This window comes from Podarcis erhardii (assembly GCF_964252035.2).
Source record: "Podarcis erhardii genome assembly, chromosome: 11".
In the NCBI taxonomy this organism is placed as follows: domain Eukaryota; kingdom Metazoa; phylum Chordata; class Lepidosauria; order Squamata; family Lacertidae; genus Podarcis; species Podarcis erhardii.
This window is the reverse complement of record NC_138501.1, coordinates 53,608,837-53,619,781: the sequence shown is the minus strand read 5'-3', so window position 1 is coordinate 53,619,781 and position 10,945 is coordinate 53,608,837. Positions and strand designations below refer to the sequence as shown.

Below are 10,945 nucleotides of genomic sequence, written 5' to 3'. Positions count from 1 at the left end.
GCTGTTCGACAGTGGAATTTGCTGCCAAGGAGTGTGGTGGAGTCTCCTTCTTTGGAGGTCTTTAAGCAGAGGCTTGACAACCATATGTCAGGAGTACTCTGATGGTGTTTCCTGCTTGGCAGGGGGTTGGACTCGATGGCCCTTGTGGTCTCTTCCAACTCTAGGATTCTATGATTCTATGATTCTATGAATCATCCCTGAGAATTTTTCTCACTCTCCTGAGGCAATGTTCTTCCACAATGTCATCCAGCAAATTCACGGGACAGCCCATAATTTCTTGTTCTCTATTCACCACCCTCTGTAGGCAGATCCTGAAGCTGAGGCTCCAGTACTTTGGCCACCTCATGAGAAGAGAAGACTCTCTGGAAAAGACCCTGATGTTGGGAAAGATGGAGGGCACAAGGAGAAGGGGAAAGACAGAGGACGAGATGGCTGGACAGTGTTCTCAAGGCTACAAACATGAGTTTGACCAAACTGCGGGAGGCAGTGGAAGACAGGAGGGCCTGGCGTGCTCTGGACCAGGGGGTCATGAAGAAGAAGTGGAAGAAGATTGGAAAAAATTTAAAGTTTATCTTCAAAAATATTGTAAAATTAAGGATTGTTAGAAAGATGTTGGAAAAAGAAAATTATGTGGTTTTGGCAGAAATGATATAAAGGATTAAGTAAAAATGAATTGATGAAAGAGAGAACGTAAAATTACAGTATATTAAGACAAATTATTAAGATAAAAACAAGGTTGGAAGGATTTGCTGAAATAATAACTTGAACTAGAATACAAAAATGGGAGGTGTGAGGAGGTCAAGGAAATAAGTAAAGGAAGAAAGCTATGTAAAGGTTTAATTTGTTCTTTTTCTTTTTTAAATGATTGTATTTTTTCTGTCTTTTTAATTTTTTCTTTTTCTTTTTTTCTTTTTGTAACTTTCAAAATTTTGAATAAATATTTTTTTAAAAAAAGAGAAACAACAGGGGGTCACGAAGAGGTGGACACGTCTAAACAACAAGTTTGTTGTTATTGTTTATCTGTTTATTGTTCCTTTTTTTCCCCTTTCCTCCCTTTTTTCGTTCATTGATGTATTTTCCTTTTTTTTCTGTTTTTGTGTATCATTTTGCTTTGTGACTTTTGTTATTATTGTGGACAATCTAATAATTTTATTTATTTATTTTTTTAAAAAAGGAAAAACTCTGAAATGAAGAATTTTCATTTTGGAAAAAGAGCGACTCGCTGAGAGCCTTCCTCCTCCGCCCGCGGAAACCCCCCCCCCAAAAAAAACTCCCCCCTTAGGGCTGGATCTCATTCGCAAGGACCCCGCGCATCTTCCGCGGCTGGGATCTCCATCTCCCGCAGCGCCCCCTGCAGGCGGCCCACCCGCCCTGCGCGGCCCGCCCGTCAGCGGCAGGGGGAGGGGCCCGCTGCGCCCTCGCCCAATCGCTCGTCGGGGGAGGCGGGGCTTCCCTTCGCTGTCCTCTCTCTCTCTCTTTCGCCCCGCCTCCTTCCGGCTCGCCGCAAGATGGCCGCCCGGCCGCGCGTGCGCAGTGCGGGAGAGCGCCGCCCTCTCGTCGCTTCCGCTCCCTGAGAGGCGGCGAAGGAGGCGAGAGAGCGAGGCGGCGAAGGAGGCGGCGGCCGGCAGGTATGTCCCTTTTGTCTCTGCCTGTAATGCCGGAGAGGAGGGCGCGGAACGAGGAGGCCGGCGGGGGCGGCGCGGCTCCTTCTCTCCCAGCAGGCGAGGGAGCCTCTGGGCGCGTGCAGAGAGCCGCCTCCCCCCCCCGGCAGGAAAACACTCGGCGCATGCTCAGGGGCGCCCTCTGCCGGCTTGGCCTAAAAGAGCTGCGGTACCTCGAGGGGGGGGGTTCTGTGTGCGCGCGCGCGCGCGTGTGTATATATATATATATATATATGTATGTATGTATTTTGTGTGTGTGTATATGTGTGTGTGTGTGTGTGTGTGTGTCTGTGTGTATATATGTATGTGTATGTATGTATTTTGTGTGTGTGTATATGTGTGTGTGCGTATGTGTCTCTCTCTCAGTGTGTGTGTGTGTATATATATATGTGTGTATGTGTGCGCGCGCATATATATATATATATATATATGTATTTTGTGTATGTGTATATGTGTGTGTGTGTGTGTGTGTGTGACACTCTCTCTCTGTGTGTATATATATATATATATATATATGTATGTGTGTGTGTATGTCTGTGTGTGTGCGCGCACATATATATATATATGTATGTATTTTGTGTGTGTGTATATGTGTGTGTGTGCGTATGTGTCTCTCTCTCTGTGTGTGTGTGTGTGTGTGTGTGTGTATATATATATGTGTTTATGTGTATATGTGTGTGTGTGTGTGTGTGTGTGTGTGACTCTCTCTCTGTGTATATATATATGTATGTATGTATTTTGTCTGTGTGTATATGTGTGTGTGTGTGTATGTGTCTCCCTGTGTGTATATATATATGTGTGTGTGTTTGTGTGTGTGTGTATGTGTGTGTGCGCGCATATATATATATATATATATATATGTATTTTGTGTATGTGTATATGTGTGTGTGTGTGACTCTCTCTCTCTGTGTATATATATATGTATGTGTGTGTGTATGTCTGTGTGTGCGCGCGCACATATATATATATATGTATGTATTTTGTGTGTGTATATATGTGTATATGTGTGTATGTGTCTCCCTGTGTGTGTATATATATATGTGTGTGTGTGTGTGTGTGTGTCTGTGTGTGTGTGTGTGTGTGTGTGTGCGCGCATATATATATATATGTGTGTGTGTGTGTGTGTATTTTGTGTGTGTGTATATGTGAGTGTGTGTGTATGTGTCTATGTATATACAGTGGTACCTCGGGTTAAGTACTTAATTCATTCTGGAGGTCTGTACTTAACCTGAAACTGTTCTTAACCTGAAGCACCACTTTAGCTAATGGGGCCTCCTGCCGCCGCGCCGCAGGAGCATGATTTCGGTTCTTATCCTGAAGCAAAGTTCTTCACCTGAAGCACTATTTCTGGGTTAGCGGAGTCTGTAACCTGAAGCGTATGTAACCTGAAGCGTATGTAACCCAAGGTACCACTATATGTGTGTGTGTGTGTGTGTGTGTGTGTGTGTGTGTATGCATGCAGTCTTTTGTGTATAGATAGATGTGTACCTCTTTGTGTACTTGTACTGCATTGTTTGTCTCCCTCTCCTCCCTGCATGCATGCGCACAACCACCCCGCGAGGTAGGACAGGGCCATGTGTGAGTCTTCCAAAGTCACAACTGAGTAGGAGGACCCTCGCCCTGGTTTCTTCCCCCCCCCCCCCCAGATGCTAGTCCAGCGCCCTCAGCACTCAGCTTTGGGGGTGGCCCCTGAGCACTCAACCCCCCCCATCCATCCCCTTTGAAGCACAGGCTCACCTCAGCGACCCTGGCAGCACAGTATTAGGGATTCCCCGAGACCTCTGGAAGGTACAGAGATGGAGGTGGCTGCCCTGTCGTATTCCCAGCCTTAAGCATGTCTGCATCTGCCTCCATCCTTTTTGTGGTCTCCCTCCCTCTTCTCTCATTGAAATCTGCTGAGAGGCAGAGGCCTGACTTGTGACCCCCTGAAATGCATAAACCGCCCGTGGTTGGGTAACATGGCATTTGGTCCAGAGTTGGTATTTGGGCCAAATCTTTTTTCTGACACCAGCTCAAAAGTTGCAGGGGTCTGCTTTTTGACTCCATGGTCCGCGGCAGCCATGCTTCATCCGAAGATCTCGGGATGGTTCACAGCATAAAAACGCAAGATAAAAACACAAAATACATTTAACAAGAAAGAAAGAAACAACCAATGACCCCCTCTTGGTTTTCTATTTAGAGTTTAGCTCCCCTCACTTTCCTCCCCTTTTTGGTCACTGTTAGGAGATGGAAGGTCGGAGTGCATGAAACCCTGATCAGTGAAGCAATTGCTTTGTTACATATTCATAATATTTTATTTTTCTAGCCTTAATTGAGTCCCTGGATTTGTTTGTGACTGTTGTGTCTTTCCCTTGCCCCCTTCCGGCCAACTCAACCCAGGTGCCTGCAGTGGGGATCATGGAGAACTATCAGAAGTCCAAGACCGTGGAGAAGCCGTCGCCTCTTCCCTTCACCAACTTGCCCTCCGATATAATTGAAATGAAAGTGAAGGACGGCAGCAAAATCCGGAACCTGATGGGCTACGCCATTGGCAAGATGGAGTCGGAGGCCGTGCGGCAGGTCCTCTTCAGTGGCGCTGGCAAGGCCATCAGCAAGACCATCACCTGCGTGGAGATCATGAAGAGAAGGCTCCAAAACCTCCACCAGATCACCAAAGTGTTCTTTAGGCAAACGGAGGAGATCTGGGAGCCCATTGTGCCAGAGGCCGGCCTTGATTCTTTGACTGTGAAGCGGAATATTCCTGCCATTTGTGTCTTGCTGAGCAAAGATCCGCTGGATGCTCAAGAGCCAGGCTACCAGGCTCCCGGGTCTTTTGACGCCTTCTGGTTAGAAACGCTGAAATCATCGGAGTCCCAGGGCCAGGCCAAGAGGAAGCAGGGGGGAGGCAGAGGGGCCGCCCACGCTAGGAAGCTTCCCCGCTCTGGCAGACGGGAGGATTCTTACAAAAAGCCCTGAGCGAGCCCAGCTTCAGAACGGCAGCAACTGCTCCCTGAGACAAGGAAAGCCGGCTGGTTATCGGAATAAAGTGGGACGGGTTAGAAACACTGGCTGCATCTGGAGGAGAGGAAAGGAGAGTCTGGCTGAATTCAGAAGTCAACTGGCATTGGGCAGACTGAGCACGAGGGTCTGGTGTTGTGGCTTTTCCCCTCGTTTGAACAGGGGACAAACAGGAAATGTCTCACTGGGTTGTGCCCAGCACGTTCAGGATTTGGGTGCTTGAAATGGCAATGTGCAGAATCTTTCTTGGTGGGACGGATAATGAAAACAGGGAGGAAGTCTTAGATGATTCCTTCGCTCATGCCCTGCTGCCTCCCGTTTCCTGTCTCTTCTCCTGATTCTGCAAGAGCCCAGCCCTTCGCCATCTAATCCACTTCTGTTCATATGAACAAGATCAGCAGATTACCGCGACCCCGGGATATCTTTTCACATTGTCATCAGAAAACATTGCTGGTTTCCTTGTGGCCGGAGGGCCTCCATGCTTTTAGATTTTCTTGCTTTTGCATTAAGGTCCTGAGCATTCAAAAGAAAGGGATGCAGCACAAAGGCGAGAGGCGAATGCATCATGTGTGATTGTGCCAAGGGACTTCCTGATGTATCTGTACATGAAAATGTAGCATCTCATCATGTGTTGTAACATATGGGTTGGACGCAATGTAATTTTGTTCAGCAAGTTTTATTTTTGTCTCCAAAGCAGTCTTGCCAGTAAAAAATACCAGGCCATTAAAATGTTCACTGCTTGTCCACACACCTGACGTTGGTCTGTCATCTCTGAACACATCCCCCAACTCCCATTCCATCTAAGGTGCTTTACTGCTTCCTCTCTCCTGTGGTGTTGCTCAGTTCTTCTCTGGACCTGTCAGGGGCTGGTGCTCCAAGGACCTCCCTTGGGGTGAGGGGTGGAGATTGAGGACTTGGTTCTCCTTCCTCCTGACTTCAAAAAGTGCTGGAAGGGGCTGACAATTAAGCCACTAAAGGTAATACCGTATTTTTTGCTCTATAAGACTCACTTTTTCCCTCCTAAAAAGTAAGGGGAAATGTGTGTGCGTCTTATGGAGCGAATGCAGGCTGCGCAGCTATCCCAGAAGCCAGAACAGCAAGAGGGATTGCTGCTTTCACTGCACAGCGATCCCTCTTGCGGTTCTGGCTTCTGAGATTCAGAATATTTTTTTTCTTGTTTTCCTCCTCCAAAAACTAGGTGCGTCTTGTGGTCTGGTGCGTCTTATAGAGCAAAAAATACGGTAATTCAAATTTATTGTTATCTCCGGACTTGGCAGCTGATTATTCATTCAGGAGGGCTGTCAAAAGACTGAATTGAGATTACCAGCCCTTATAGTTAGTTGAGGACTCTTGATTTACCTTTGCCAGGAGAAAGTCCCATCTTATCTTGAATAAGGCAAGGTAAAAGGAATAAGGAATTGAACGTTGCCTGTGGGCAAGCAAGAAGTACTGGTCCCAAACACCCTGTGATCTTGTTCCTTGGAGAACAAGTGGTGTTTGCATGATAGCGACTTTGGGAGTCCTTGAGGTTATCAGCCTTGTGAGGTTGCAGCCGCTGCCTGAACTGAGTTGCCCCTGATAATATCTGGGTGCTGTTCCTTTAGCAGGGCCCATCATTGCTGTCACCACCACTTCATTCTGTCCTCTGCCTCTTTGAAACACTTTCTTCCAGACTGTGACTGTGTCTAAATGTTGCCGCCTGCCTGTCAGGTCTGTTTCCTAAACTCATCTTTCCCTTTGAAGTGGCTTTCCTTAATCTTTTATGCTGTTTGCTGCGTGTAATTTGAGGTGGGATGTGTCTGCCAGTTCCCTTAAAATATTCACAAAGTCCCCTTCAAGCCCAAGGAAACCTTGCCTTTGATACTGAAGGCTGGCACTGCCGTGTTGCATTGTATATGGGCCAGTTATATGGGCTGGATGGTCAGCCTGCATTCCCTCTAGAAGCCAAAGCAGAGGAAGGCAGAATGTTGCTCATGGTCCCCTAGTCAGTTTCTGCCGGAATGAAGAGATGATGAATCCCTTCAGCTTGCATGAGCTGCTGGGATCAAGGGTTACTAATCCTCTGTGTCTGCCTGGAATGTGCTTTGTCCCTGCTGCTTGCTTTTCCACCTAGAAGTCCCTATCCACGTCAGCAGGAGCAAAGCAACTGAGTTCCATTTTCTAAGGCAGCCTCTGAACTCTCCTTCTGGGTCATTCTGGCTGCTCCCAGATAGTTGGTTGCCTGCTGACAGCAGTCCCGCCTGGAGAAGGGTCTGTGCCTCTGACGTTCTACCTAGACGTCATTACTGTGCCATGAAAGACTTCCTCTTGGCTGCTCAGGAGCAGTAGGGGAAGCAGATCTGAAGCAGGCACTGAGACCCAAGACAAGATCTGCCCCAAATAAGATGCATCACCCCCATAGCTGCTGAGGACCCAGCAACCAAGCCAGCTCTCCAATGCCTCATTTACAACTTTTTCTCATTGGCATGAGAGAAACCGCCATTTTGTCATAATGGCCGAGAGATTAAGCCATGCATCAGGCACTCCCTGGCTTGAAAATCACCTCTGCTGTGGACTTCATAATTTGGCAGAGTTATTATCCCCACTCCCAGCATTCCAGAGAGGGGAAGCTGAGAGTGCCTTGCATATTGTAGATGGTTTTAACCAGGCTTCCTCAACCTCTGCCCTCCAGATGTTTTGAGGCTACAATTCCCAGCATCCCTGACCACTGGTCCTGCTACCTAGGGATCATGGGAGTTGTAGGCCAAAAACATCTGGAGGGCTGAGGTTGAGGAAGCCTGGTTAAAACACTAAATGCAGCTCTTTGAACATTACCGGTTATTGGAGTGTAGCATGTTCTGGGTGGGTTTAGCCCTCAGTTGCTTTCCTTCAAGCTACCACAGCATGGAACACACAAACAGTGAGCTATAAAAGATGCTTAAGCACTGGGACAGTGGATGGGTCCACTTAGAATAACTTTAAAAGAGCCATAGCTGTAGGAAGATTTGCCAGGAAAATTGAGATTTACCTGAAGCTCTTTGCTGTGCTGAAATGTCCCACCAGGGGGTGCCTGGCATTCTTCATGCAAAAAACGGCTGCAAGCCTTGATTAATTTCTGCTCCAGTTCCCTTGCAAACTGCCATGGCTGATCTATGGCTTTAATAAAGCAGTCTTTTGACAGCATCTTAAGTAAGCCTCATCCTTTGGCCTGGGGCAGAGGAAGATAATCTGTGGACAGTATTTTCCTACAGAGTCAAAGGTCCTGCCAGAAATCAGCATGAGTCCCAGGTTAGAACAGCCTGGGTGTGCAGAGATGTCAGCTGGGCTGTGGAACAAGGGAGAAGGTGTCTGCTATCGGACAAGCAGCCCCTAAAGTGTACCAGTTGAGGAAGCAGTTTGAGGGGGGGGCAGGGGAGTAGCGTTGAGACTGGCAGGGCCCAGAGGAAGTGGGCAAAGGGCACCTGGTGGTTCAGGTGGCAGAGCTTGGCTGTACCTGGTGGTTTAGGGGGGGCGAGGTGGAGATTGATATATTCAAGACAAAACAAATAGCTCTCAGGCCAAGCTGGAAATGGCCTGTCTTCCTTACTTCTGGACATGGTTCTTCCCCCTGGAGACTGGACCACTCTGTTTTCATCCACAGCACCAATGGCCAGGTTTGGATCTAGCTGAAGAGTGCTGAGATGGGTGAAATGATTTTAATTAACCTGCGGCGACCCACTTCTTTGTCCAGGGGGCAGAGATGGCCCCCAATCTGGATCACTTTACAAGAGGATTAGTCAAATTCAAGGAGAAGAGGGCTAGGACCCTCGTACCTACGGGACCGCCTTTCCCAGTCTGCCCCACAGAGGACCTTAAGGTCCACAAATAGCAACACCCTAGAGGTCCTGGACCCTAAGGAAGTCAGATTAGCCTCAACCAGAGCCAGGGCCTTTTCAGCACTGGCCCCGGCCTGGTGGAACGCTCTGTCTCATGAGACCAGGGCCCTGCAGGATCTGATTTCTTTCCGCAGGGCCTGTAAGACAGAGTTGTTCCTCCTGGCCTTTGGCTTGGAATCAATGTGATCCCCTCCCCCTCTTTCCTTTCTCCTTCTGTGATGGAACTCCTATTTGGGGACTTCCCTGGCTTTTTTCTGGCCCACGTAGGACCAGTCTGGATAGTTAGCCTTGGTGAAGACTTGACGTTTTTATCCCCCCAAAAGTTTTTGATTTGAGTTTCCACCGAAAGGAGGCTGCATTTTAATGTTTTAATGTTGAATTTTAATCTTGTTTTTTAAGTTGTATTTCAATTGCTTTATATCGGGTGTTACCTGCCCTGAGCCCGGTCTTGGCTGGGGAGGGCTGGGTATAAATAAAATTTATCATCATCATCATCATCATCATCATCATCAATGGCTATACTCTGTCTCCACAGTCGGAGGCAACAATTCTTCTGAATCCCAATTGCTGTAAAACTCAAGCGGAAAGAGGGCTCTTGTGTTCGAATCCTGCTTGCGGGTTTCCCACTAGGGCATCTGGTTGGCCCAGTGAGAACAGAATGCTGCACTAGATGGGCCATTGGCCTGATCCCGCAAGCTCTTCTTATGAAAGGCCCAGGTAGGAGAGGAATGGAGAACCTGTGCCCTCAACTCTTTCTGGACTTGGACTCCTGCCATAAGTTTCCTACCTCTAAAGTAGTCTCTTTAACACAGCTTGCCGAAGAGGGAGAGGTGGAAGAGATTGTGCGTGGGGTGCAGTTTGCCCACAAGGATCCAGAAAGCTTTGCAAACATGGTGGGCTCAGAAATGCCGACCAAAAGTTAGAAAAGATCAGGATTAGGCTTTGGAACAGAGGTCGTCAGCTTGGTGCCCTTTGAGGATGTGGAATTAACAACGCCCACCAGCTCCAGCTACAAGGGCCAATGGACAAAGATTATGGGAATATTCAAGAACATCTGGTAGCAGCTCCTCTTCCAGACGATGCCAGCAGATTTCAGGCATTTGCAAAAAATTTGCAGCAGCTATATATATATATATTTGCATGCCGTAAGATTGTCATATTCTTGATTGCTTTTCTTCCTGCAAATGCTGAGGCATCTCCTCAAAGGAAACCAGATTACTTTAATCTCCTGTGTACAAGTCTGCCCTGTAATCCTTTTATAGGGAGGAATTAATCCATTATTCATTTGTTTGTTTTGTCTGATTGGGATTTGTAAATCTGCTTTGCAATGCACATCAAGTTCCTAAAGTGGAGAGCAGCGTTCAGAACTGAACTCGTTGTATCTCCTGTTTTCCCTAAGCAATCATGGGCCTGATATAAACCCAAGCAGATTCCATTGCATGTTGGCGGTTAAAAGTCTGATTAATGGGTTGGCTCAGCAGTCGCTCTTGGAGCTGACCTCTCTCAAGAAGGAACAGGTTCCACAAACTCAACAGAACATGCCCTATTAACTTTCAAGGACGGTCCAAAAAGGAAAGCCCTGGAGCAGCAACTGGTTTCTGGTTTTTGGTTATCTGGAAGGTGCAGTGGGGAGTCCCTTGAGGACATGCTGGAATAATAAAATTTATTTATACCCCGCCCTCCCCAGCCAAGACAGGCTCAGGGCAGCTAACACCAGGTATAAAAACAACTGGTTAAAAGACAACTTAAAAACAAGATTAAAATACAACATTAAAATGCAGCCTCATTTCAGTAGAAACTCAAATCAAAAACTTCTTTGGGATGAAAACATCAAGTCTTCACCAAGGCCAACTATCCAGACTGGTCCTACATGGGCCAGAAAAAAGCCAGGGAAGTCCCCAAATAGGAGTTCCATCACATAAGGGAAAAAGGAAAGAGGGGAAGGGGATCAAGTTGATTCCAAGCCAAAGGCCAGGCGGAACAACTATTTTTTTTAAAAAATGATATTTTATTAAATTTTCACAATAAAGAAATTATAAGACAATGGAAAAAACACAAGAAAAAATACAAAAACACAAAGATACAAAAATACAAAAATACAGACAATTAACATAGGGGAAAAAAGAAAGAAAAAGAGAAAAGAAAAACAAAAATCCCTCTTTTTTAGTTTCTCCTCTTTAGTTAACTTATTTTCCTGACTTCCTCACGCCTCCCTTTTTTGTATTCCACTTAAAAATTGGTTCAGCAAATTCATATCCTGTTGGTTTATCCTTAATTATTTTTCCTCACATATTTTAGCTTCAAGCTTTCATCTAATATCAATCCATTCTTACATAATCTTCTACCTTATTACTAGAACCCCTTCATTTCATTTCAATGTCATCAACATTCCAAAATTTTACAATGTTTCTGTAAGTAGATTTTAAATTTCCT

General features: G+C 46.5%; 1 protein-coding gene and 1 long non-coding RNA gene across 2 annotated transcripts; both read left to right on the top strand.

Annotated features, from left to right (window-relative positions):
- The first annotated feature begins 4,001 nt into the window (after positions 1–4,001).
- RPP25L (ribonuclease P/MRP subunit p25 like) lies at positions 4,002–5,406 on the top strand. The gene has a single exon (XM_081881745.1). The coding sequence runs from the start codon at positions 4,059–4,061 to the stop codon at positions 4,614–4,616; it is 558 nt and encodes a 185-aa protein (XP_081737871.1). The 5' UTR covers positions 4,002–4,058; the 3' UTR covers positions 4,617–5,406.
- Positions 5,407–5,906: 500 nt separating this feature from the next.
- On the top strand, positions 5,907–7,820 carry LOC309352904. The gene is made up of 2 exons (XR_014161465.1): positions 5,907–7,294; positions 7,435–7,820. It is a non-coding gene; the product is annotated as an uncharacterized lncRNA (long non-coding RNA).
- The last annotated feature ends 3,125 nt before the right edge of the window (positions 7,821–10,945 follow it).

Excerpts from the sequence above, each read along its gene's own strand:
- RPP25L (XM_081881745.1), top strand. The coding sequence starts at position 4,059 with ATGGAGAACTATCAGAAGTCCAAGACCGTGGAGAAGCCGTCGCCTCTT.